This window comes from Taeniopygia guttata, chromosome 9 (assembly GCF_048771995.1).
Source record: "Taeniopygia guttata chromosome 9, bTaeGut7.mat, whole genome shotgun sequence".
In the NCBI taxonomy this organism is placed as follows: Eukaryota; Metazoa; Chordata; class Aves; order Passeriformes; family Estrildidae; genus Taeniopygia; species Taeniopygia guttata.
Genome location: NC_133034.1, coordinates 25,727,943 through 25,753,715, shown reverse-complemented (window position 1 = coordinate 25,753,715; position 25,773 = coordinate 25,727,943). Strand labels below are relative to the sequence as shown.

Genomic DNA, 25,773 nt, shown 5'->3' with positions numbered 1-25,773 from the left:
GGGTTGCAGACCTCACACCAGCAATAACCAGCATCTCCTCATCCCAGTCCAGCATAGTCTCTGGCTGCGTGTCGTGGCTTCTTTTTATTTTTTTATAAAATTCAATAAACCTGAACCAAGTTTCTGGATCACTTGTGGAAGGTTTATTGTTCTCAGTTGACATTAGCAACACAATAAGGGTGTGACTTACAGGTGGTTTTGGAGTAACGACAATGAAAAAGGAAGTGGACAGTGGTTTCTGTGAGCTAGAAGCAATGTGCCCTACCCATACTTGTCAGGTAAATGCAGGGTGCCAGGATTTGGCAAAGGCAGTAAAATTACTGAATCACAGAGCCCCAGAGCAGTTGGGGTTGGAAAAGCCCTCTAAGACCCAACTAGTCCAACCATTACCCCAGCACTGCCAAGGCCACCACTAAACCATGTTCCCAAATCCCACATCTGCACAGCTTTTAAGTCCCTCCAGGGATGGAGATTCCAGTACTGCCATATGCAGCTGTGCCAGGGCTTGACTCTTTCCTTTCCCTGCCAGCTGTTGTTGGGAGCAGGAGAACCTGCATCCTACCACCTGGAAAAGGCATGCAGTGGGACAGGGTTGCAAGTTGCTGTGCCTGCAGTGCACGCTTTCGCAGTGGGTGTGATGCCTTATGGACAGGTGTCCCTTCAATGCACCAAAGGGTTTTTGACTGGGGAGAGAGCTTTTTGTCCTCCAGACTGCAGTGACCAGTGCAGTTGGTAGTGTGGGAGATGCTAGTACCCTTCAGGAGCAGGGGTCCATCCTGCTCACTCCTCAGAAGAAGGGCTCTGTCCCGTTCCAGCTGACGGTTGCACCTGCCCACTTGGTCCTGATTGCCATCTCCAGGGCTGGGCGCCTCTTCCCTCGGCTGCACAGGCCTTCCCTTTGAGCCTCTTCCCAGTGATGCGAATGAGTGTCTGAAGAGGAAATGAAAAATAAATGTCTAAAAAAATATCTTTAAACCCAACCCCACTCAAAAAGTGATGGCTAAAAGCAGAAGCTTCTGCAGCTGTATTGGTGTAGATGTGCTGCTGTTCTGCCCCAGGGAGCAGGGGGAGGGTAAGCAGGGCCTCCCGGGCTGGGGACTGCCCCTGCACCGTGGGCTCCCCCAGGAAATTCCGCTGCTCTAAGTGCAGCTCTGGGCTGCCTGCACGGTGTGTTTGCATACTGCTTTTCTGAGCAGATGCTCAGATAGTGTCTGTGGCTTCTGCACCAGGTATCATGAGGGTTGATCTCAAATCACTCTGCTTCCCTGCAGATTTACCCTTTAGTTTCAAGGTTCTGACTTCTCTTTGAATGCTGCAGTGAAAGGAGAGCACCCAGTGAGGAAGGTAAGTGTTGCACAGCAGCAGAGAAACAAGAATCTTGTACCCCAAGCACAAAACCTTGTTCACAAGCAAAGTGTTGCTGTAGGAGCAGTTCATCCCTCCTGGGAGGATATGAAACTTGGTGAGGAGCACAAGGGCTCCTGGTGCTGAGCAGGAAGCTGGTGCTGGTGGCAGCTGGTGCTGAGCAGGAAGACACGCTTCAGCCTCAGTCAGCCAGGCAGGTGGCCCTGCTGCGTGCCAGCCTCGTGCGTTGGTGTGCAGACTTTGTCTGGGATAGAATTCATTGCCTTCCCAGCGTCTGGTATGGAGCTGTGTTTTGGATTTGTGCTTAACACAGGGTTGATTATACAGAGGTGATTTTGTTACGACTGGGCAGTGCCAGCATAGCCAAGGCCTTTTTTCTTCCTCCTACTGCCGTGCTGGTGAGGAAGTTGGGGGTGCATGGAAGGCTGGGAGAAGACACAGCCAGGACAGAGGAGCCAAAATGATCAAAGGGGTATTCCAGACCGTATGACATCGTGCTCAGTATGTGAAGTGGGGGGAAGGAAGAGAAAGGACTTTTGAGTGTGGTGTTTGTCTTCCCAAGTCACTGTTGTGTGTGATGGGGCCCTGCAACACCTTCCTGCCTGTGGAGGAAGTGAATTAATTCTTTATTTTCCTTGGCTTGTGTGTGGCTTTTGCTTTTCTTATCACCCTGTCTTTATCTCAGCCCACAAGTTCTTTAGCTTCTACCCTTCCAATTCCCTCCCTGATCCTGTGCTGGGGAGTGAGTGAGCAGTTGTGCAGGGCTCGAGGGCTGGGTGAGGTAACACCCCAGCAGCTGGAGAGAATGTTATTATAAATTTTGAATTAATCATTAAACAGTCCAGCTTCCTGGTGTGTTTAAACTTTGTATTGAGTATTTAACGCAGGAACGAGTTGTCTGTGGTAGTCTGTGATGCCCATACCTCAGTCCCTGGTAAGTCTGGGTTGTACCTATCGTCAGGTGGGCAGTTCGGGTCTGCTCCTGCTGCCCGGTGTAGAAGTACAGGTGGAAAATTCTCTCGGATTTCCAGTCGGAGAGCAGCCGGCTGTCGGTGCCGAAGAGCACGCTGTGCCTGCCCGAGGCGCTGCACAGCCACACGGGCAGCCGGGGCGTCCGCAGCCCGGGGCTCACCTGGCCGGGGGGACGCTTGCCAGGAGCCCGGGCTGTGCCGAGGGTCCCGCTGCCCGCGGGGCTGTGCCGAGGGTCCCGCGGCCCGTGGGGCTGTGCCGAGGGTCCCGCTGCCCGCGGGGCTGTGCCGAGGGTCCCGCTGCCCGCGGGGCTGTGCCGAGGGTCCCGCGGCCCGTGGGGCTGTGCCGAGGGTCCCGCTGCCCTGTGAAGATTCCCAGACCCCAGGCTGGGGCTGCTCTTTTCTGCGCAGTAAAGGAATGTGTTTGGGTCTGCTGTGTAGTAAACAATACCACGAGACGCAATACAAATTATGCTTTAAGAACATACATTAACGTTAGGAAGAATATGCACATAGATCATGAAGAAAACTATGAAAAAAGCTGGGGGTTGTGCTGACTTGCAGAAGCCATTCCACATTGATAAAATCCAGGGAGATGTGGAGGCAGAGCTACTTTGGGAAAGGATACAGCTGACAAACCTTTGCTACAACCTGGCAGTGTTTTGCCTTTCACAGTAAAAATACAAAAATTACATCAAAGTCAGTAAGGCCTTGTGGGCTGGTAGATCCTGGAGCACAGAGGGCTGTGATACCTGGTACCCGGGTCTGGCCTGTACCCAGGCACTGGGTGGACGCTGGCAGGGACTGCTCCTCACCCACAGCTGGGCACAGATAAATGGGGCAGGGGCTTCCCACCCGTGTTTGCTCTGAGGGCTGTTTCTGTGTCCTGCGAGGAGCTGCTCATCTCCAAGGCACCCAGGTAACCCCATGGAGGCAGTGCTTGGTGGTATCGTGCTCTGCCTGGGGAAGCATCTCTTGCTTTAGCTGACTTGGGCATGTCCAGGGGTGAGGGCTGATGTGTCCGTCTGTTCTGGCTTCCCGTGCCAGACCCTGCTGTGTTTGTTCCTCAGCCCCTGCTGAGCTGCAGCCTGCACAGGAGCCTGTCTGCTGTGTTATTGCTGCCCTTCACCGGGGTTCTGACGGGGTTTATTGGTATTGTTTGATGAGACCTTGCAGGGCCATTCTCTGGAGAGGGCAGTGGAAGGTGGAGGTACCTGGGCTCGCTCCTGTGGCTCTGCCCTGGGAGACACCCTTTGCCTGGTGAGCTGCAGAGGTTTGTTCAGCACTGCCAGGCCTGGCTGCCTCCCTCAGGCAAGCAGGAGCATGTGGCATCTCCCCTGCATCTGCTGTGCTGTGTCAGCTTTGTCACCAAGCTGCAGCATCTGCTGGGGAAACAAGGGCTCCCAGGACTTTGGGTTTGGAGCAGTCTGGTTTGTTAAAAGGAAAAAACCCAGGATGTTTCATGGAGAGAAGTGATGCTGTTGCCATACACGTGAAGCCAGATCCAAGTGCAGGTGTTCGGGTTGTGCCCTCTGAGCACTGCACTTGAGCTGGAGTCTGAGGGGTGTTGGAGCAGAGCCTGGGCGTTGTCCTGTCCCTTGCTGGGTGTCCTTGGGCCCTGCTGCTCTGACGTGGTCACAGCTGCATCCTGGCCTTTGCCAGGGCTGCAGGGCAGAGCTGCTGCTGGTGAGTGTGTGCTTCTGCTGCAACCCATTGACTGGACTTTCCAGATTCAGTGCAACACTGCTGAGATTTCGGTTTTTCTTCATACCAGCCACTTTTTAAACAGTTTACAGGAAAAAATGCCTTAATAAGACCTTACCCCAAGAAAAAGGGCTTTTCCATACAGACATTACCATACAGCACATCTTCTTTTGTTCACTGCTTACACCATATTGACACTTATTTGAAACTTCCCCTTTTTTACCTTCTCTAGAGCAATCATTCACAAGTTGGTTCATCTGGTGGTTGTTGATGTAATAGAGACAAATTTCTTTGCTTGAAATGTGCTTAAATCCCATCATTTTAATACATCAGGTCAACTGCTCCCGTGACTGTCCCTGAATCTTTTGGTTTTGAAAAGGGAAATTCAAATCCAGCAAATCGGATTAGCAGGGCATTGATGAAGTGCACCAGGGAGCAGACCAGGATGGTCCAGAAGGAATTTGCAAACTGCTCACTGTGAGTCTTGAATGTAAAAGTTCCCTCTTTGAAATTAGCAATTTTCTCTGAAAGGTGGTGGATCTTCACCTCTGAGGAGAAGAGAATCATGATGAGGCAACCACAGGAACCTGAAAGGGAGGGGGAGAGGCTCATCACTTCAGCAATCGCTCAGCTGTGCTGCATGATGTATGCTGCAGCCAAATACCACGTGGAGAATGTTTGTATAGCCACATAGCTTTAACAGGGATTATTTCTGGAATCCAGGCCAATGGCTATTGAAATGGGTGAGCTTTTCTAATTGAATTTGGCTCAGGACCAGGAATATTTAGCATGGCTGCTTTAGTGCCCTGAGCCACTGAAGTATCTGTGTTCATGTTCAGCTTTAGGTTGCCTTGTCCCATTGAGCATAACAGAGCACCCTGTGTGCCTGAACATAAACATGTACTGAAGTCCTTTGTTAAATTATGGTTGTAATGTGTAATACCTTGTAAAGTCAGGGTAAATCTGCCTGTCAGCCAAGCCAGCAGCCCAGGGAACAGCGGTGTGGCTGTTATCCCTGCACGGCAGTGCTTCTTCTCAGAGACCACGAGCTGCTGCCGGCCTCTGGCTGCTCAGCTCTCCTGTCCTTGGCAAGGCTGTGCTGCTCTAGGTGGTGACCTCGCTCACATTGTCTGGACCCAGCTGCATCACTGGCATATTTTGGTTGTTTTTCCCCATTTTTCCTGCTTTGGTGTGGTTCCTGGTTCTGACTGTGTGTGGGGTGCCAGTGATGCCACCCCAGCTCTGGGTTCCTGGGGCCCTTCTGTCATGGTTTCCTGCAGCTGCTTGCCCATTCCCATCCTGCCACCCACCCTCGTGCAGGATTTCCCCAGTCTATCTCTCAACTTCAATTTAGAAAGCACATGATTTCACATTTTTGATGTGGCAGAGTCACCCGCCTTCCTGCCTGGCTTGCTTTTGCCAATTTAGAGGCAGTGCAGCCAGAGTTTGACCCACTCTCCTCCGCTGAGAAGTGGGGCAGGCTGAGCAGTGCCAGCCTCAGCCCAGCCCAGGGGTACTCACAGGAGATGAAGCTCCACAGGTACAGCCCGAGGGGGCCGTGCAGTGTCTCGTAGGGGCTGCCAAAAGCATTGAACATGAAGAACCCTGCTCCCACCAGGGCAAAGACAATCAGTACTGTACAGAAGAGAATGACACTAACATGGATACTCGCAGGGATAATTCTGAGCAAATCTGGAAAAACTGGAAACAAAACAAACACAACATTATTCTACACATTAGGCAAAGTTGTCTCTGATGTCAGGGCAGGGGTTGCTGCTCGTTTGTGATAATTGTTTTAATCGTGCTCTTCTAAGTGCAACCAGATGAAATAATTCACTAGAAATGTTTTTTTAATGGATGTTTGGAGGCAGAAAAATTCTGTGAAACTTGGAAGCATAGGCTGGCCAGGAGGGAGAGATACTAGCCTCTCCTCCCCTTCCTGAGGGTGCTATTTGGTCCTCCAGGGAGACCTCAGAGCCCCTTCAGTGCTTCCCTCTGCAGGAGTCCTACAAGGACTTAGTCACATTAGTTCCTGTGACACTATCAGATGCTTCGGGAAAACATGCAAAACCGTATATTTAATAATACAATTTTGTATGGTTTGTTTTAAGAAAACAAGTTATGGCATGGTATTGAATCCTCCCCTGGGCACCTGCATCTATAGCTGCTTCTGTCATTAACATTTTATATGTGATGTATCTGGAAAAAATAATTCCAGAAGCAACATTGTCTTGAAAGTGAAACATTCCTTCATGGTCCTGAATGAACCCATGTGTGCTGCGCATGGCAAAGACCTTTAGAAAATGAACCACTGACCTAGAAACTGATGGGAATGAGTGGGAACAAATGGAGCAGAAGTTTTCCCCAGCTGAACTGGATTTGCTGGCAGAGCAAATTCATATTACAATTAAAAGAGATATAGTGGTCAGAGGGGAGTACTTAATGGGAACAAGCACAGAACTAAATAATTTAGCCTATTTTCCGTGTCTGTTCTCCTCAGACATGCTAAAGTGCAGTGAGTGCATGAAGCTATGGCTGTGTATTTTATAAGTTTGTCCTGCTTTCTGGAGTGCTCCTGGTGATCTTCCAAGGTACTGAGGTGTTGGGAGGGGGCTGCTGCAGCCCCAGGGAACAGGATCAGCACCTTGTTCTCGTGCTCCTGACCTCTCACAGCTGTCACTGACTGAACCTGAGTGTCAGTCCCAGAGCTTTTGGCAGCTGGACCAGCCTGTGTCATAACTCTCACCTACAGCAGTAAACAAAATCCCTGGGGTTGCACAGACCTCTGTGAAAATACAGCCCCGGTGCAATAACTGCACACTGGGATGGCACACAGAGCAATCAACAGAAACTTCAGCAGTATAAACAGACTGGTGATGGAATTTAGAGAGAGCAAATACTAATACTATATCAAATTAGCTAGGTTTACTATTTTTGGGAAATGTTATACAGTAAATAATTTCTGGTACCTAGTCTGGCAACCTTCCCTTGCATTAAATCATGGGTGGAACAATTTGTGTGTGCTGTTGTAGCAGAAAGATTTTGATGTGTGCGCTGTAGTAACTTCAGGGGAGGTACTGTACGCACAACAACTGGCTTTTACTGCCTGCTGCTGCATACAAATATGTCTCACTTCACAATTTTTTTATTGACCTTCTTATCCTTGGAGATTAATAGGTTATGAATGCAAAATGAAGCCATTACTGATACTTTGACATTCTGTGTGTCTGGTACCAAGTCAGCTAGCATTTCCCAGACAGCCTCCCCCAGTCTTTGTTCCAATGAGTGCCACACACTGCAAACTTTTGAGCTGCTTTTTTTCTCAATAGCAGCCAGTGCCCCAGCTCTTTCCTGAGGTTCTTGCTGGTTTAGTTCATTCTTCTTGACAGCATAGAGCTAATGTTGTAATGCTGGCACACAGAGGAAGATGACAGAGATTAATTAAGCCCCTCAATATTAAAAAAGCCCCTCAAATATTCTTCCTAAAGAAATAGTATAAATCTCTTGGAACGTGGCTATCCGTGTAAGTGCAGTAATCTGAAAACATTAGCCCGGCTGTATCGGTATCATCAAATGAGTTGCTGACCCTGAAGATCAGAGCACGCGAAGGGCAGCGCTGCCTCGCTGCGGGGCTCGGTGTCCGAGCGAGGGGCAGCCCTGTCCGCCGGCACCAGCGGGGTGCAGACGGCCCAAAGGCCGCGGGTACTCACATGAGAACTGGAAGGGTCTCCCCCCGAGCCCGCACTGCCGCACACGCTGCCCGGCGAAGAGCCCGTACTGGATGTGGCCGATGAACTTGTGCAGCTCCGGGCCGCTAGCGTTGACGAGCAGCGCTCCGGTGCTGCAGAGGATGGAGCCCCTCACCCAGAGCTGGGTGCCCACGGCCGCCGCCGTGCCCAGCGCGCAGGCCAGGCTCAGCACCCCGGCTGTGCAGAAGAGCAGCTTCTTCTGCGGCGCTGGCATGCTGGCACACGGGGCCGCGGCTGCCCGGAGGCGGCGCCCAGCCCCGAGCGCCGCGGCTGCCCGGATGCTGGAGAGCCCCGGCACCCAACCAGCCCGGTCCTGAGAGCCCCGGCACCCAACCAGCCCGGTCCTGAGAGCTGGCACCCAACCAGCCCGGTCCCGGGAGCCCTGGCACCCAACCAGCCCGGTCCCGGGAGCCCTGGCACCCAACCAGCCCGGTCCTGAGAGCCCTGGCACCCAACAAGCCCGGTCCTGAGAGCAGCGGAGCCTCGGCCGGCCCTGGCCGGAGGATGCTGCAGAGGCTCTGCTTCCCCGTGTCCTTCTGCACAGCTTCGCAGATGTTTCTGTGCATCCCCTGTCACTTGATAGCCAGGGTTTAGGGTGACAGATCTCCGTAATTTGATGAGTGCTCTGCTCGTGCCAGCCCCCGGGGAGTGGGTGAGTTGGGCTGCTCTATCAGATCATCTGCTCTCCATAAAGGAAGCTCCCAGAGGGTTTATTTTTGCATGTTTTCTTCTAAAGTAGTGCCGAGCTGCTCTCTTGTATATTTTGGTTGCTGTTTTATTTTCTTGGTTTTGGGATTTGGTTTTTCTTTTCTTTCCCCACCTGTGTGTATTTATTTTTTGCTGTTTTTTAAGGTAATGCCCAGGTACCATACAGCAGCCTGCCAAACCAGGAGGCCCCATCTCAGTATCCAGTTGCATTTGGCCACTTGCTTGCTCTTGCTTTCCCTGTCAGGGTGCTCTCTGGCAGGGCAGTGTGTGCATGTACGCTGCTGTTTTGGCTGCAGCATGTAGGATGCTAAGGAATTAAAATGAAACAAGGCTGTGTAAAAAGGATTTACTGATTTGGTTTGGGTTTGATTTTTTTTTTTTTTTTTTTTTTAAGCTATTGCCTGTTTATCAGACTTGTTGGTCCTTGCCTTTGGCAAGCACAGCTGGATGCATGAAAATAATTAATGAGACAGTGTAGATCAGTACAAGACTACTTTATTGGTATTGTCTATATTGTCTATTTCAGCCGCAGCTTTCAAATTAATCTGTTGTTTCACTTGAGAATTTCTTAGAGATAAAAGACACGTGGTTTGCCTGTTCTCATCCATAGCACACTTAAACATAAGCTCATTTGTAGACAGCTGCTGTTAATTTTATTTAGGCTTGTTTGCAACCCAGTGTTTATTCTTGTTTTTCCTAAGCATCTCGTGTTGGTATTGTCCTGGAGATGCAGTACAATTCTAACAATACATACTCTTGGAGCTTTTTATATTTTGCGCCTGCTCATAAACCCATTTCCAGAGATCAATGAAAAATTTAATCAGAAATCCTTAGCATTTTTAAGTCCTTTTTTTTTTTTTCTGTGTGTGTGTGTGTGTGTGTGTAGTGCAGATGATAATAGCACTGGGTCTATGTATAATGTCAAACTCCTGAATTTCCTTGGAGGGTGTTTGAAGAAAAAAAGAAATATCTGTCTTTAAAAATGCACTGTTGGAGTAAAATTTGAAAGTGGCGATGTAAGTGGATCTGTTTTGTGACTCCAGCAGCGGCTGTGCTCTCGGCCAGCAAAGGTCGTAGTTCAGGACCCTCTGCAGAGACCTGCTGACTTGTCACTGTCACCCGGGGCTTCAGTGGCTTTGCAGGAACAAGCAGAATGTAGTGCTGGGGGGATGGGATGTCTGGGAGAGACAGACGTGCCAACAAACCGTTTTGTGAAGCTCAGAGCAGGTGGGGTGGCGTGAGACACTTGCCAGAGTTGTCTTTGTGTTCCCAGCGCGCTTTTATGGTAATCAGAGAGAAACCGAGGAAGGAGAGCTGCCACAGCAGGCAGGGGAAGTTTCTGAAAGCTCTTAACCCTCATGCCTGGGTGACATCAGGACTTAGGCACACGGATGTGCTGTGGTTTTGAGCAGGTAGGGTGTGATATGCTTCATCATTTGGGTGCTGGCTTTTTGTTCTTATTTGCTTTTGGGGCCAAATGATTTTGTGATGTTTCACATGTATTTGTATCTTTTTATTCCTTCTCTCTGTGTCCCAAAGTTCTTGTGACTTGCAGATATAATTTTAATAATGTTCTTTCTTTGTGTTTCAAAAGGCAATGTTGGTAGGGAAACTTCTGAAAGTCACTATTCTGTTCTTAATGCAGGTTGTCTGCCATTATTTGTCTTATGGAACTTTGTGAGCAGAGGTTATGTTTGAAAACATGCTGCTTTGGCCCCTTAGAGCTGTGCTCCCCAATTCGGAGCGCCTGACATTTTTATGCAGGTCTGTCCATTTGATTTGCAGGAAATCTTCTAATAGCACCACATTGTACTGTGAGGTGAAGAATGCCGAGTGGGAATAAAGCGTTGTTGGACGGGAGAGCAGTGTGTTTGCACAGCAGGCACAGGAGATTTGGGAGAGAGCAGAAGCAGAGAAGGTGCTGACTTTTTTTCTGGGAAAAAAACTGAGCTTTGAAAGTTTTACCTTTACCTTACAAGATCTGGAGCTGAGAAGAAATTAAACTGCTAAATTATGTGCAACTTCTTAACCACCTCTGGAATTTTCAAGACTTAGTTGTTGCTTGGCTCAAGCTCGACTTTTGAAATTGGTGCAGAGTGCTTGATGGATGGTGCCCGTGCATTTTAACATTTGAACTTCCAAAGCCACAGAGAATGGTTTGGGTTGGAAGAGACCTTAAATATCGTCCAGTTCCATCCTCCTGCCATGGTCAGGGAGCCCACACATCCACTTTACCAGTGCAGGTCCAGGTGTCATCTGCTGGGCAGGCCGTGGTGAGCACCTGGCAGCGCTGCCCTGCTCTGGGAGGTGAGGGGAGGGCATTGCGGAGCCCCGGGCAGGGTCCCTGAGCCCCGGGCAGGGTGCGGAGCCCCGGGCAGGGTCCCTGAGCCCCGGGCAGGGTCCCTGAGCCCCGGGCAGGGTCCCTGAGCCTCGGGCAGGGTCCCTGAGCCCCGGGCAGGGTCCCTGAGCCCCGGGCAGGGTCCCTGAGCGCCGGGCAGGGTCCCGGAGCCCCGGGCAGGGTCCCGGAGCCCCGGGCAGGGTTCCTGAGCCCCGGGCAGGGTCCCTGAGCCCCGGGCAGGGTCTCTGAGCCCCGGGCAGGGTCCCTGAGCCCCGGGCAGGGTCTCTGAGCCCCGGGCAGGGTGCGGAGCCCCGGGCAGGGTTCCTGAGCCCCGGGCAGGGTCTCTGAGCCCCGGGCAGGGTTCCTGAGCCCCGGGCAGGGTCCCGGAGCCCCGGGCAGGGTCCCTGAGCCCCGGGCAGGGTTCCTGAGCCCCGGGCAGCGCTGCCGGGCTGCCCAGCCGCCCCACCGCCGCTGGATGTCGGCCGCTCCCCGCCGCGCTGCAGGGATGTCACCGCGCGGTGCTGTTTGTCCTCTTTTTATCTCTTGCTTCCTTCCCCTTAGTAAACTTCTGCTTTTCCCTGGCAGAAGAGGCTGTAAGTCACGAGGCTGTGTACGCTGTTTTCAGCCGGCAGCTCGTGTAAGCCTGTAAGGATTTTTCTTTTGTAAATAGGACGTCCACGTCTAGGACATCTGCCTGCTGACGCTGTTACTGTTGTTAAAAATGTTCTTTGAAGGACAGCTGCTGTGTTTGGATGTAAACCCAACTGAAGCATGTTTGGAACCTATTTCCTGTCCACTTTTCCAGTTTTGGCGTCTTGGTTTGAGCCTTTATCCTGGATCACACGTGTTTTAGTGGTGGGCTTGGCAGTGCTGTCTCAATGGTTTGACTTGATGGTCTTAAAAGCCTTTTCCAACCTGAACGATTCTGAGACTCTCTCCCATCTGCCTCTTGTGTGACAGGTTTCCATACAGGCAAGGGGATACAATAATTTTTAAACAGTGCAGTTTAAAATCCCTTTTTGGAGTAAACAATACCCTCCAAAATGCTTTATGGTTAATCTTGCCATATCAGCTTTGCAGGTAAAGAACTGCTGTTCACTGATTTCTTCACTTATAGCACCAAGTCCTTTAATATAGTAAAGGCACAATATTTAACTTATTAAAGGTGAGTGCCATAAATAACTCTAAGGTATATTTGGGTCTGAGCACGTATTGGCACGCGTGCCTGCGGCCTGGTGGGTCAGCGCCGTTCTCTGAGCAGCATCCCGGGGGTTCAGGGGTGCGTGAGCGGGTCACACAGCCCCGGCGGTGTTTCCCGGTGGTGTTCCCGGCGGTGTTCCCCGGTGGTGTTCCCCGGCGGTGTCCCCGGCGGTGTTTCCCTCTGCTCGGGCTCGTCGGGAGCGTGGCCGGCAGTGCTGCCCGGCCCGCGGCTGTCGGTGCTGCCGGTGGGCACGTTCTGCTCGCGTCTCACGGGCTGGGCTGCGGCTCTGCCCTTGCTTCCGCGGCCCTGAGCGCCTTCGTCTCCTTGGGGGCCGCGAACACCTCGGCGAATTTCAGTCGGAAGGCCTTGGAAAGGTGGTAGTAGAGAAGGGGGTCGAAGCAGAGGTTGGAGACCGCGAAGAGCAAGGTGCACTCCTTGGCCTTGAAGAGAGCCCGTCGCAGGGGGCAGCTGGCGCCGGCGTCGCCCTGGCTCAGCGTGTAGGGCACGCGCACGGCGTGGTAGGGCACGAAGCACAGCAGGTAGGCGGCCGTCACCAGCAGGACGTGTGCCAGCGCCCGCCGTGCGCGCCCGCTGCGCTCGCCGCGCTGGTGCCGCCACAGCTGCCTCACCGCGAGGCAGTTGGAGATCACAATCACAGCCGAGGAGTTCAGGAATATTGCCGTGCAGATGAAATTAGTGAGCACGTGCCAGTCTCTCCCAAGTTTCGTTTTGAAATCAATGCATCCAGCTCCAGGTCTTTCCTCGATGTGTTTTATGGGAATAGCCATGTTAGGCACCGTGATGAGGAGAACCATGGCCCACACGACTGCAGACAGCGTCTTGGCAAAGCCAGGCTCCTGGATGCGGTGGATCTTGGAGCTGTGCATCAGCTGCAGGCAGCGATCCATGCTCACCAATCCCAAAAATATGATTGATAAATACATGTTCAGGTAGATGAAGCAGGCTGTGACTTGGCAGTGGAATATTCTCAGATTCCAGGACGCAACTCCTAGGTCAACAATAATCTTCACTGGCAGTGTCAGAGTCAGCAAGAAATCTGCAGTGAGGAGGTTGATTAAGTAGATGCTCATACACTTCTGTTTCTGGTCCTTCTGTGTGAATGCCCACAGTGCAAAACAGCTTCCAATAATTCCCATAAGAAAAATCAAGTAGTAAAAATAGGTAAAAGGTTCCATTTCTTCATAGAGATGACATTCAGAAATGTTGCTTGACATTGTAAACTCCTTGTGTGAGTTGGCTTTGCTGACAGGAAGTATCACAGACCTACAAAAGAACCAAGAGGATATCAATGACATCAACCTTTCCTCAGCAACAATAGCTATTATCTTAGAATTTTGTTTGATTAATTCTAAAAAAGAGAATGCAGTTAGGAAGAAATATTTTTCTCTCTCTTCATGCTGCTTTCCAAATATTCAGGAGAGACTTGTTGTCATGCTGGAAGAATTAGGAATGTATTAGGATTTGTTTCTGAAAGCATAGAGCCTTCTGCGCAGCATTTCCCCGACAGCAGCTTTTCTGACAGTGTTTGGTTCAACACCCTCCTCCAGCCAAAATGCTGGAGAAAATGGTTTGAATCTATTTAAGCATCTGGTTAATAATGATAATACTAAAACATCATAACCTTTGAAGGATTGAAGCTATGCCTGAAAAAAAAGTAGTATTTGTAGCATCCCCATTCTGTAAAAATGCATTGGGAGTTCTGAGGGAATGCACTGTCCAGTCAATATACAGATATGTCTGATGGGTGGGCAAATGGTCCTCATCAGCCCTAAGGTTTGCAAACTGCTCTCCATTCCTACTTGTACAGAGAACTTGTATTTTTATGAAGCCTTTAGGAAAAGCACATTTTTGAAAGAAGCAGATAATAATTTTGCTCACTTTTTTTGTAGGCTTCAGTAGAAAAGGAAAGTAGAAAATTCTGGCCCTAATTTAACTAAATACCTCTCAAAGATGGAAGGGTTTTTGTTTGTCTGCTACAGAGAATGGCTGTGGGAAAAGCTGTTCCTTTGAATTTCTTGGAACCAACACATTTATGTCTTGAGTAGCATCAGAATGCAACACTTCTATTTCTATATATCGTACAGAATATTTTATACAGTATAAGAGAATTACTGCACATGTAATTTAATCTGTTAAATTGTATCCAGATTTGCATAGTTTATAAAGCAAAATGATTGCAGATACTCCAGTGGTTTAGAATGCTGGAGGAAGCGGTGTGGTCCCTGCAGCTGGCTCTGTGCAGGTGTCTCTTGTCCTGAGAACGGCTGAAGCGGCTCTGGGTGAGGGCAGGCGGTGCTGCTGCTGGCTGGGCTCCCTCGTGGGCAGGTGGGCAGGGGTCCCCAGCACAGCCAGCCCCGAGGGGCTGTGCCCAGTGACACTGGCTCAGGGACAGCCAGGGGCTTTGCCAAAAGCTGAGCCCGACCTCGGGAGCGTTGGCAGCTGGATTTTGGGCTGTCCATTCATGGAGATGTAAATAGGCTGTGACAGACAGACTGAAGGCACCTACCTGTCCTGGTGGCCTGGGCTCTGCTGGGCATTGTCTGCAGAGTCTGATGTCCCTGAGCCGCTGCTCTCCCGGCCAGGGCTGCGTGACCTTCTGCCCAGGCTGCCTCTGCACAAAACGTGGCTGTGGTTTCCAGAGGGGCTGACTGACGCAGTTAAACTCAGTGTTCAAACGGCTGAATCACGTGGAAATTACCCAGGGGAGCAGTGACAGAAAGGAAAAAATGCTCAGAACAGCCCAGAGCCCTCTCGTTCCTGTTCCTGGGGAGAGGCGTGTGGGGGTCTGACTGAACAGAGTCAGTGGCTGCTCCTTTGCTTTTGTTTTCCAAGGCTGGAACTCTGTTTCCCCCCTTCCCCACACATATATCACATATAAAATCCGTCTGAAATCAGGATTTTGCAATGTAGTTGTTCCTCATTTGTTCTAATATTCCTGCATGAAATTCTAGGTTCTGGGAATCTCATGGTGTTTGTTTTACAGTTACACTTTAGTTGGCAGATCTGAAGACATCTAGGGGTTCTGCTGATAGCAATGAATATTCTAAATATTTGGATATTTTCCAAGCACTATTAAAAATAAAAATGACACATTAGAGAGGCTGGGGAAATCTTTATTTTTTTGTTTGGTTGGTTTGGTAAACCATGAGAAAAGATCTGACACCATGCTGGGGGTGAGGTACTGACAGCAATACTGAAACTCCAGCTGGTGGACCTTGGTTGTAATTGAGAATCCACAGGAATTTACAAACCCTGCACCAGAGCTTTGTGGAGGAACAGATGAAGAATGTCTGGCTCTAGGTTTAGTCATAAACTGAAAGTTCAGACCCTATTTGTCAAAATGTTTTCAAAGCTTAATAATCTGGAATGATCCTGTGTCCAGCTGTGAGCAAACATCCACTCATTTTGTAGAGTTCTGCTCATGCAAAGCTGATCTCCCTGTACTTGTAGGGTTGTGTTTAAACCCAAACTGCAGCACTGGAAGTTGTTTCTGTCTGTGTGCCTCTGTCAGCCAGTCTCCCCTTTTCTGTAGAGTCAGTTTACAGATCAGGGAACTTTTCCAGGTCTAAAAAGACAAAGTGATGGTTCAGTAAACCTTTACTGTGTACTGGTCTGCCCTTCCTGCAGAGGTGTTATGGGAAAAGAGCAGATCTTGGAATGTGAGTTGTTCCCTGAGTGTGGGAGGAGTTGGCTGGGCTATCTGAAGCCTGATGTGCTGGAAAGGGATTGATTTACCCAGTGCTGAAAAAAATTGGTCTCAGTTCATCCAGCAAAGTAGGAAGGAAGGAGAGGAAATGGATCAGAGGCTTGGTTTGACCCTGGTGCTCCTTGGCACTTGTCACTCACAGCAGGATCAGGGGCATGGAACTGTTTCCTGACTAGGGAACCTCTTGGAGGAGGATTTTTTCAACATGAGTGAAAAACTAGAAATGTGGCATCCCTTTTGAACAGAGGTTTTGATCAGCATCTGTTTCCCTGGTGCCTTAATGTAGATTCTTGTCATTCTAATATCAGTAATCTGGTGAGGTGTGGAACAAATTCCACAATATAAATTTTTTCAAAGCTTGCAAAGCAATTAAAAAGTTATTCAAATTTATATTTTGGAAGTGTTTCCATCTATCTATGCCAGTGATGTTTCACAGCTGCAATTGTGTAAATTTATGTAGGCAAGTACCAAGCCCTGCCATCTAGGGAACTGAATGTTTTTGCCATAAACGACAAAAGATCTCCCACAAAGCACTGGATTCCCTTCCCCAGGCTGGTTCCCTTGCTTGGAGGGCAGAGCCTGCAGAGCCTCAGTCTGAAAGAGTCAGGAGCTCTGAAAGAGCCGTATAAATATCTTTAATGCATTTTCTTTAACAAACACAACCAGCACACTGCCTTCTCCTGCAGTCCCCGTGGGCAGGTTCAGGCTGCAGCCCCCAGCTCCCACAGCCCGAGGGACGCCCAGGCTGCCCCAGTTGTGGGGTGCTGGTGCCCACTGGGATCGGGCTGGACCTGCTCTGCACTCGGTGGGAATTTGATAGAGCAGAATTTGCCCCAAAAGATGTGTATGAACCCAGTGGAGGTGTCAGACCTTTAGCTGGAGTACAATCCTGTGGCCTGGTGGAATCCTGCTGCTGCTGACCAGTGGTCTCAGATCAAGAGAAGTTACTACAGCCTCAGAGAAGGTGCAAGGACAAAATGTTTAAAAATATTTTGCCCTTAGATCTGTTTGGGCTAAAACAAAATGCAATGACAGAAAGGTGAAGGACCTGTTATTTCTGTTCCTATAGCTTCTTAAGCAAAATGAAGATATTCAGCTCCAGAACCACTCTCTGAAATCTTTAGTGGATACTTTAGGCCCTGGTATGTTTTTCCAGTACAATAATAAAATCAATTAAAAAAAAAAGAAGCTGCTCTGAAAAATAAAGTTATAAAAGAGATTATATTTGTATGGAGCAGGTCGGTGGCTTTCAGCTGTTATCTTGGTACAGACAGAAGGGCTTTACTGCTGTGTAAAAATCATGGGAAAACCAGCAAACTATTCTTTCTGGATTTAAATGTACCAGAGTTTTTACTCAGCTGTACTTGTGGTTCCCAGACAGCTCCGGATGTTCTTGTCTCTTTCTGCACCAGCAGCGAGGGAGCTGCTGCAGTTGGTGTGGACATGTTTCTGTTCATGGAAGTCCAGAGAAGCAGACTGCTGCGGTTTTGGGTCTGCTGGATTGTCCTTCCAGAGACCCACAGCCTGGAACTCCAGAATGTGCTGTTCCAGGTACTCCTCTCTGTGTTTTTGAGATCCAGATGGGTCATGTCACACCCTAATGCAATCAGGGCACTGGCTGGAACAGTGAATATATTGAATATACTGGCACACACAATACTGAGCTTAGGCAGAGAAGGAGCACCTGGTGTTATGCTGAACCCCTCTCCTGCTTGTTGCTGCTTGTCGTGTTCTGTGTCTTTGGGATATTTCTGTTCATGAATAACTTCCTGAAATGTGCATTATTGTAGAGACACAAACCTACACTATGTTTATACTTTCCCGAAGTGTATTCGATCTTCTGGATTTAGAAATTTCAACCTCACTTGAAGCTTTCAGCTTGAGGTGCAGTTTTTGATACAGCTTTTCTCTAAAGGGGAGGCAGAGGAAAAAATAAATAATGGGGTCAAGGCAGACATTTGCTGCAGACAACACCAGAGTGAACTCCTTGGCGTAGTACAGCGATTTTTGAGACTGGCAGGTGAAGTGGGAGCTGGTCTGGCTCAAGGTGTAAGGGGTCCTGCAGAGGTGGTAGGGCACAAAGCAAATGACAAACACAAACATGATGGTGAATATGTTCCGGCTGGTTTTTCTCTTGGCCATGTCTGAGTTCCTCCGGAATTTTTTGTAAGAGCTGTATATTTTTTTGGATATAGAAGTGTAAAATATGATTAGCAGAAAAAAAACAATCCAGAAAATCCCTGTGCAAATATAAGTGGTTGCTTTGTGCCACTGTCTGCCAAGCTCGCTTTTAAGACCTATACATTTTCTGGAGTAATTGTCTTTAGTGATTTCATTAGTTAAAATCATATTTGGAAATGACATAATCATTAATAACAGCCATATGATTACAGAGATCACCTTGCTGTAGTTAACAGTGTGAACAAAGGAGGTGAACAAAGGCTTTACGATTTTGTAGTACCTGTCGAAGCCTATGAGGCCGAAGAAGGAGATCCCGATGTACATGTTCATGTAGAACACAACGGCCGAGTACCGGCACACGAACAGGCTGAGCTCTGCGGGTGCCAGCTCTGAGTCAGCAAGGATTTTGAAAGGGAACGTCAGGCTCATGAGGAGATCGGCCACAGCGATGTTCTTGAGATAGACAATAAAACTCTTAGTGCTGGAAACGTAGAGGAAGACCCAGGCTGCCAGGGCGTTGAGCAAGAGCCCTGCGAGGAAGATGAAGCAGTAGAGCAGCGGGATGACTGTTGTGGTTATCACCGTGCTGTGGCTGCAGTTGTTTCCTGAGGAGCTGGTGCTAGAGTTGAACATCTTGCAGTATCTTCGTTCCTAGAAGCAGAGAAAAGAGTCTCAGTAGGACAGGGTGGTGCTGGGCTTTCTGCTAACTGCTCTGCGTTTTCTGCCCTCACTTCCAAACAAGCTCGCTGTGCCTCTCAGAAACAGCCACCTTCCCACACCTTCCCAGCAGGGAATGCAGAGAATTTTCTGTGGTGCCACCTCACCTTCTAGTGGTGTTCCAAGGCACGCTGTTGCTTTGACCAGAGGATCCATTTGCTTCTCCATTTGACTTTAACCCGTTGCCTTCCAGCCCAGGGCTGCCCCTTGCCTCAGGCATGAGCCCCCGTGCTGTGAGCAGGGACTGACCCACAGCAATCTGGTGACTCAGGGTTAATGAGATGTGGTTTTTTTAATGTTAAATGTGAATTTTAAACATTGATTTATCACGAAACACGAGGGATATGAATATTCCTGGTCGAAATGTTCTGTGAAAACTGCTGTTAGTCAAGTGTGGAGACACCCAGCGTACAGCAATATATCCCAGTGCTCCCTTGCAAGGAGCAGAGTTTGCTTTCAAATTCCAGCAGCCCAGCACACAGCAGTGTGTCTGTGTTAGTTTGTCATGTGGGAGCTTGAGCTGGCTTCTCAAGTCAGTCAGATTTACATTTTAAAGTCTCTCCAAGAAGAGATCACATCTGCTGTCTGCTTTGCTTTGCCGGAATGTTTGTGGGGGTGGATTATCCTCTCTGCAGAGGGCAGAACAAATATAGATATAAATATAATGCTGCTGTATTTGGCAAGTGAAACTCTGGGCAACTGGAAAATATGTGCCTTGGAGCTGGGAAAAAACTCACCTTGTCTTTTAGAAAATAAAGGATTTCCTTTTATCCCCATTCTGAGCCAGTAGCTGATGTCTCTGTGGAGTGGGTTGGAGCCTGAGTGTAACGTTGCAATAGCTAGAAATTGACATTTTTCCTCAAATAGGTAAAATGGTCTCCTTTGGTGTGCTGTTTTCTGTAGCTCTGGTTGCAGATGGTGCAAAGGCTGATCAGGTTAGGTGTGTTCTGGAACCTGCATGGATGAGAGGAGCATGGGGTGGGTGTGTTACCCTGTGCACACCCAAAGCCTGCTCTGAGCCTTGTCCTGGTCATGGTCCTGCCACAGCAGCAGCTGTCCTGTCAGTGTCATCAAGGCATTTATTTTTGTTTGGCTGGGGTTTTAAAAGAAAAAGACCGTTTGGAGAGTAGGTGTTAAACTACCACATGAACAGGTGTGTTAGAGCTGGGAGGTTATGTGGGTAGAGCTTGGGGTGATACTGCTGCAATCAGGAGCATCTTCTGGAAAGGCACTAATAGCAAATGGCATTTTATTTAAACTTTCTCCCTCCAGGCTGTCTCAGCAGGACCCTCTCTCTGAACATGGTGCATTAAGAACTTGTTCCTTCTCTGTAGGGTTTTCCACAGCCAAGAACCCACACGTGGGTCTGACACTGCTGAGGAAGGACAGGAATGAAAAGACTTTGTTCAGAAGGCTGTGGATAGAACTCTGATTTATTTCAAAATGCATTGCTCTTTATTCAGAGCTTTGTGCAGACCAACTCTATTGGTCCTGAAATGAAAAGAACTCACCCCATTGGTGCACAGTGCACGACACACAGTGGTAGAACCTAACTATAAACAATGTGAACAACAGAGAGATAAAGAACCTTATTTACATTCTTTTCCAACAGATTCCCAGGCTTCTGGTTAGAAACTCTCCGTTTCTCTCTTTGACTGAATCTGAGACCGACATGGGTGTTTCTGTGCTTGGACTTGGGGGTAGGCATTAAATTGTTTAGAAGTTCATGAAGTAGGTTTTGTGCTGAGGCATCATACAACAGAGGATTATTTCAGAACTGTGTGACTAGAGATATGGACGTCAGATCTTTGTGAAGTCCACTGTGTCTGTGCAGCAGGGAGGACAACCTAGACAAATTTCACATTTGATACGAGCAGATTGATCAACTGTCTGTCATTGAGACAGCTCTTTACATCTTTCCACGCCACTGGCATGTCCTTACCTTCCCTCTGGTGCCTGCTATGGAACTTTGCTGAGGGTCTAGAGCACTGTCCATTCCCAGGCACGGGGCCTCTGCTCTTGCTGGGACACCTGTGGGAGAGACAGAGGTGTGTCCCTGTGTGCTGGCAGTGCACACCTGTGCTGCTGAGGGGCTCCCACAGCACAGCACAGCACTGATCAGTGCTCACACATGCAGGGAGTGTGTTAGTGCCATTTGGGAGGGGTGGCACTCAGAGCGAGTGTGTTAGTGTCCTTTGGGAGGGGTGGCACTTAGAGCGAGTGTGTTAGTGTCCTTTGGGAGGGGTGGCACTTACTTAGAGCGAGTGTGTTAGTGTCCTTTGGGAGGGGTGGCACTTAGAGCGAGTGTGTTAGTGTCCTTTGGGAGGGGTGACACACAGGGGGAGTGTGTTAGTGCCATTTGGGAGGGGTGGCACACGCAGGGAGTGTGTTAGTGTCCTTTGGGAGGGGTGGCACACAGGGGGAGTGTGTTAGTGTCCTTTGGGAGGGGTGGCACACAGAGGGAGTGTGTTAGTGCCATTTGGGAGGGGTGACACACAGACTTTCGTACTCAAGCAGCTGTTCTTGTTCAAATGCTCGGGCCAGCATGAAGTACATAGATTCATAGTACATAATGTCAGCTAGTTTTGCAAAACCAGCAAACTTGATTCAACAGATGACCAAGATTGATTGGGTAAAATATGAAAAAGGTCTGAACTTTCTCAGTCTGCAAATCATGTTTCTTGGCACAACGCACAAAAGGGAAGCTGCATAAACCATTAGAAATGCTCAGTCCCTTCTGAGGTCAGACTCTTGTGCTGTCCCCTATGACTCTTCCACAGTAGCGTTAAGGCAGCTCTTGACTTCTGTGACATGGCTGTCAAGTTTCAAAGTTCACCCTGCTTTACAGAACATAAGAATAATATTTATAAGTTGTTATATTTGTTTACTCTGAATTTACCAGAGGTTGTGTTGTTCCAAGTACACATTTTAGCTGTTTATAGAAACTAATGCAGATGTTTAATAAATATGTAGTACAGTTACTGGGTCAGGAACTGGTGACAGGATTGCCAGCAGTGTTTTTTGAACTGTAAGATGGAGTTAATCAGGGGAGGCAATCAGGCCGGATGGTACCTCTGCTCTTAGGAGGAAGCTGGAGAAGGAGGAAGCACAACGCACACCACAGCCATTGCAAGTTATGCTGAGTGTGCTAAAAGAAGAACCTTATTTTAAGATTTTCTCTCTAATGTGGTAGGAATGTTGGTGCTGGTGGAACTCGCAGTGCTGTCTGTGCTGGTGTAATGCAGTGGGAAAGCTGCTGTGGGTGTCCCTGTGGGGCAGAAGGGTGGTGAGGCTCAGGAGCACAGGCTCTGGGAGCTGTGCTGGGCACTGTCAGGGACAGCTGAGGGAACCTCCTCCCCAAACGCCGGGGCCTGAGGGGGTCAGGGCTGCTCAGACTCTCCTCTGTCCCCAGAGAGGAGCCCAGCCTGGCAGTCTGTGGGGCGTGTGCCAGGTGGAGACACGCAGGTCCCTGGCTGGAATTGCTGCTCTGCTCTGGAGGGCACTGCTTGCAGGCACCGTGGAGAGACGTGGGTGCATTCGACTCGTTGCGAGTTTGCCAAGAGACTAAAATTTTGTTATTTACTGTTCTTATTATGACATTAGTCATAGGGCAATGTCTGGGCTTTAATACTTGAAAGAATAAAAGTATGCAAAATAATGGGATACTTTAGCCTCTGGAAATGGCATCTTGGGTGGTAGTTCTTGTTTGGCATAGAACGCAGTGGAGGAAAATGGGATGAATGCTGGAATCAGGGTACAGAAGAAATAGGTGGCATTCCCGTTGCAGGAGGCAGTAAGGGAGGATCTGCCATGGTGAAAATGGGATGGATTAGGAGGACAGAAGACACAGGTGGCCCTCCTGTTGCAGTAAGGGAAGCTCTGCCGTGGCATGGGATGTGGCGGTGCCCAGTGCCTCCTCCTCCAGCAGGGCTCCAGGAAGCAGCGCAGTGCTCAGTGCAGCGCTGACCACCCGTGGGTCTCACCCTTGCCCTCCAGCTCCTGATTTCCAGAGCCCTCAGGCATGGTGGGCAAGCAGAGAGCACGCAGAAAGCCGTGCCTCTCCTCGCTGCTCTCGGGCTGCCTGGGCCGGTGCTGAGGACGGACGTGTGCCCCATGGCTGGGAGCCTGGTGGCACTGGGGGTGTGCTCTGCCTGCAGCTGCACCCAGTGACGGGCAGGACAGGCGGGTGGCTGCCTCTGTCCACACTAACAGGACATCCCACCTGTGATCCCAAAGGCCGTGATCCCAGGATGTTGCAGTGAGGAGGTGGCCGTGGGTGATGCAGGAATGACCTCAGGGAGATCACCCGAGATGTTCTCCTGGCACTGCAGTGAGCTCTGGTCTCTGAAGGACAGGGGGAGGAGAGCCAGCAGGCACACAGAGCGGAGGAGATAAGGCTGTGTACATCTATTAAAGCCACGGGCTCCTTTGCCTCAAGGGCAGAATTGTATTTCTGTCTGGCAAAAACCACCAGTAACTGTTTCATTTCTTCCTCCTGTCCAGCAGTCTCTGTGCTCTTTTGTATCTGAAATTTAACAGCTTTGTCTTCCTGACCAGCTAGATTTTTCATTCTCTTTTTATGTCTGAATTTTAGACAAGAGTATGCATTATTCTGAACATGCTTTTAACCTTAAAAGATTGTAGTCTGTGACGTATCTGTGCAAACCCTGATACTCAGATGGAAACTTGAGTAATGCTTTGAATTCTTTGCACACAGCACAATTTTCAGATCTAATTCAAATACTCAGGTTTTTTAATTAAGTCTCAAAATTTGTCCTATCTCACATCAGTTATCATATTGGAATTAGGCAGTGGTGGATGTGAGAGGAAATGTTGGGTCAGGTAAGACTAGTTTAAGAAGTTAATAATAATAATAATAGATTGTAATGAAGGAAAATAACAAGGAGAGAGATAAACCCCAAGAAAAACAAGTGGGTCAGCTTTCCTGGCATGCCCTTCTGCACTGGCAGGGCATGAGAAGCTGCACTTGACTTGGTGCAAGCCCTGCTGATCTACAGCTAAACCATCAGGGTTCATCAGAGAACCATCGTTCTCATCCCAAACCCAGACACATTTCTGTACAAGCTACTGGGAGAAAATTAACTATATCCCAGATAAAACCAGAGCTCTGGGTCAATAAAACATATTAATGTTTATTAGTTTAATTGTCCTAAAACTGGGTTTTAAAAAGTAGCAAAATGTGGCTCAAGAAAGTTTTCCCCTTTCATATTATATTTTAATGGTAGTATTTATCGCTCAAGTATTTTATGTTAAATCCTATTTTCTGATGTTTTAAGCTATGAGTTTCATAGAGTTACATTTTCTCAGTCATAAATTAAAACAAAAGTAGTTGCTTAAGAAAAGTATCTTTTTTTAAGGCAGACAAGAAGAATCCTTGCCTGTGGGTCCTTTGTCTGCTAATTTCTGTACCGATTTCTGCAGGTAGTTAAAACTGCTCGTTTGTGTTAATAGTTGTTAGTGGTTTGCAGAACGCGCAGCTGCTCACCTTATTTGCCAATTTAAAAAATGAAATTGCGGCGGCAGTTACTTAAAAATACCCGAGGATGTTCGAGAGCGTTTGCAGGGGACAGGAGCAGGTGATGGGAGGCAGCTTCTCACCTGGGCAGAGGTGTGGGATGGAGTGCGCGGTCCCGCTTCTGCTGCGCCGCTCCGGGAGCCCGGGCCCTCGGCGGCTGCCCGGGGAGCAGCCGGGAAACGGGCCGGGGATGGAGCAACCGGGAAACGGGCCGGGGATGGAGCAACCGGGAGCCGCTCCGGGGATGGATCAGCCGGGAGCCGGTCCGGGGATGGAGCAGCCGAGAGCCGGTCCTGGGATGGATCAGCCGGGAAACGGTCCGGGGATGGAGCAACCGGGAAACGGTCCTGGGATCAGCCGGGAGCCGGTCCGGGGATGGAGCAGCCGGGAAACGGTCCGGGGATGGATCAGCCGGGAAACGGGCCGGGGATGGAGCAACCGGGAGCCGGTCCTGGGATCAGCCGGGAAACGGACCGGGGATGGAGCAGCCGGGAGCCGGTCTGGGGACGGATCAGCCGGGGAGATGCTCTCGGGAGCCACTCCCGGTGCTGCCCGTGCGGGGCCGCTCCCGGTGCTGCCCGTGTGAGCCGCTCCCGGTCCTGCCCGTGTGAGCCGCTCCCGGTGCTGCCCGTGCGGGGCCGCTCCCGGTGCTGCCCGTGCGGGGCCGCTCCCGGTGCTGCCCGTGCGGGGCCGCTCCCGGTGCTGCCCGTGTGAGCCGCTCCCGGTGCTGCCCGCCCGCCGTGCCCGCGCCCCGCCGCTGCCCCGGCGCAGCCCGGCGAGGATGGAGGATCGCAAGCAGAAAGGGGAAGGGCTGGCGGGCCGGGCCGGGCCCTGGCCGCTGTGGCCGGGCTCTCCGGGACCCGGGCGCAGCTGGCGGAGCAGCGAGAGCTCGGAACTGCTGGGCTGCAGTTTGCTTTTCCTAAACTGTTCCCAGGGCTGGCTGCGACCTTTGCCGTGACGCATCCTGCCCCGAGAGCCGCGGCTCTGTGCAGGGGAGGGTTTGAACTGGAGCCATGGGCTTACGTGGTGCCTGCTTGGGCTGGGAGATGGATTCTGGAGATACGTGATGCGTCTTTGGTGTTTGCCGTTTCCTTTCTCTTCTTTTTTGTGCTATTCTTTTCTTTTCATCTTAAACACCTGCTTGGCTTCCTCCCCTCCCATTCTTCCCCAAAATTTTCTGGGAGTCTTTGAAATCAAGCACAGAATTAGCAGAAATGTATGGGAATAGAAGAGCTAATATCTTCTCTGTGGATGTAGGAAAGGAGTATATTTTGAGAGAGAGATGAGGTTTGGAGAAATAAATTAAGGTTTAAATGTTTATTTTAAAATTGTGAAATACGTACATTGTGTACCTTAGAACAAGTAAATATTTAGTGCAGGACTTGAGCTCTGCTTGAAAATGTGTCACCTAAACCCTACACAATATACACAATTCCTCATGGACTTTGCTTCTGTGAGGGTTTATGTGTGGGAAAAGGGCCCAAAGGCACGGGGAGACACATGTACCTTCTCCCTGCGTGTTGCTGCCACATCCACATCCATGGTGTGGGGCCACTGTGAGTTACCCTGAACCTCTAGC

At 49.7% G+C, this 25,773-nt stretch overlaps 4 protein-coding genes across 6 annotated transcripts; all 4 read right to left on the bottom strand.

The window, feature by feature from the left end:
• Positions 1 to 120: 120 nt before the first annotated feature.
• Positions 121 to 4,227, bottom strand: MINDY4B (MINDY family member 4B). The gene is made up of 3 exons (XM_072933541.1): positions 4,223 to 4,227; positions 2,289 to 2,807; positions 121 to 930 (listed from the first exon to the last, which is right to left on the bottom strand). Exons 1-3 carry the CDS (start codon positions 4,225 to 4,227, stop codon positions 450 to 452), a joined length of 1,005 nt encoding a protein of 334 aa, XP_072789642.1. The 3' UTR covers positions 121 to 449.
• Positions 2,803 to 8,590, bottom strand: CLRN1 (clarin 1). Of its 2 annotated transcripts, none has more exons than XM_072933305.1 (3): positions 7,748 to 8,590; positions 5,559 to 5,672; positions 2,803 to 4,624 (listed from the first exon to the last, which is right to left on the bottom strand). In XM_072933305.1, exons 1-3 carry the CDS (start codon positions 7,998 to 8,000, stop codon positions 4,359 to 4,361), a joined length of 633 nt encoding a protein of 210 aa, XP_072789406.1. In that variant the 5' UTR covers positions 8,001 to 8,590; the 3' UTR covers positions 2,803 to 4,358. The 2 variants fall into 2 exon arrangements, with proteins under 2 accessions (XP_072789406.1, XP_002189010.3); XM_002188974.5 differs by having other exon boundaries at positions 5,559 to 5,738; positions 7,748 to 8,425.
• Positions 8,591 to 8,969: 379 nt separating this feature from the next.
• Positions 8,970 to 15,025, bottom strand: GPR171 (G protein-coupled receptor 171). The gene is made up of 2 exons (XM_030279914.4): positions 14,561 to 15,025; positions 8,970 to 13,317 (listed from the first exon to the last, which is right to left on the bottom strand). Exon 2 carries the CDS (start codon positions 13,266 to 13,268, stop codon positions 12,300 to 12,302), a length of 969 nt encoding a protein of 322 aa, XP_030135774.4. The 5' UTR covers positions 13,269 to 13,317; positions 14,561 to 15,025; the 3' UTR covers positions 8,970 to 12,299.
• Positions 15,026 to 15,151: 126 nt separating this feature from the next.
• On the bottom strand, positions 15,152 to 25,139 carry P2RY14 (purinergic receptor P2Y14). 2 transcript variants are annotated; one of them, XM_072933304.1, is made up of 4 exons: positions 24,278 to 25,138; positions 20,601 to 20,689; positions 19,396 to 19,612; positions 15,152 to 18,592 (listed from the first exon to the last, which is right to left on the bottom strand). In XM_072933304.1, exon 4 carries the CDS (start codon positions 18,572 to 18,574, stop codon positions 17,561 to 17,563), a length of 1,014 nt encoding a protein of 337 aa, XP_072789405.1. In that variant the 5' UTR covers positions 18,575 to 18,592; positions 19,396 to 19,612; positions 20,601 to 20,689; positions 24,278 to 25,138; the 3' UTR covers positions 15,152 to 17,560. The 2 variants fall into 2 exon arrangements, with proteins under 2 accessions (XP_072789405.1, XP_030135766.4); XM_030279906.4 differs by lacking the exon at positions 19,396 to 19,612 and having other exon boundaries at positions 16,963 to 18,592; positions 24,278 to 25,139.
• Between the last annotated feature and the right edge of the window lie 634 nt (positions 25,140 to 25,773).

Bases quoted from the DNA above. Each gene is read 5' to 3' on its own strand.
- GPR171 (XM_030279914.4), bottom strand. From the start codon at position 13,268: ATGTCAAGCAACATTTCTGAATGTCATCTCTATGAAGAAATGGAACCT.
- P2RY14 (XM_030279906.4), bottom strand. From the start codon at position 20,654: ATGGACAGTGCTCTAGACCCTCAGCAAAGTTCCATAGCAGGCACCAGA. The intron at 18,593-20,600 runs GTAAGGACATGC...CTCTGCTTCTAG, and splicing joins TAGCAGGCACCAGAGGGAAG to GAACGAAGATACTGCAAGAT.
- MINDY4B (XM_072933541.1), bottom strand. The intron at 931-2,288 runs GTATGGGCATCA...TTTCCTCTTCAG, and splicing joins CAGACTTACCAGGGACTGAG to ACACTCATTCGCATCACTGG.
- CLRN1 (XM_002188974.5), bottom strand. From the start codon at position 8,000: ATGCCAGCGCCGCAGAAGAAGCTGCTCTTCTGCACAGCCGGGGTGCTG. The intron at 5,739-7,747 runs GTGAGTACCCGC...TTTTGTTTCCAG, and splicing joins GAGACCCTTCCAGTTCTCAT to TTTTTCCAGATTTGCTCAGA. The intron at 4,625-5,558 runs GTGAGTACCCCT...CCTCCCTTTCAG, and splicing joins CCTGTGGAGCTTCATCTCCT to GTTCCTGTGGTTGCCTCATC.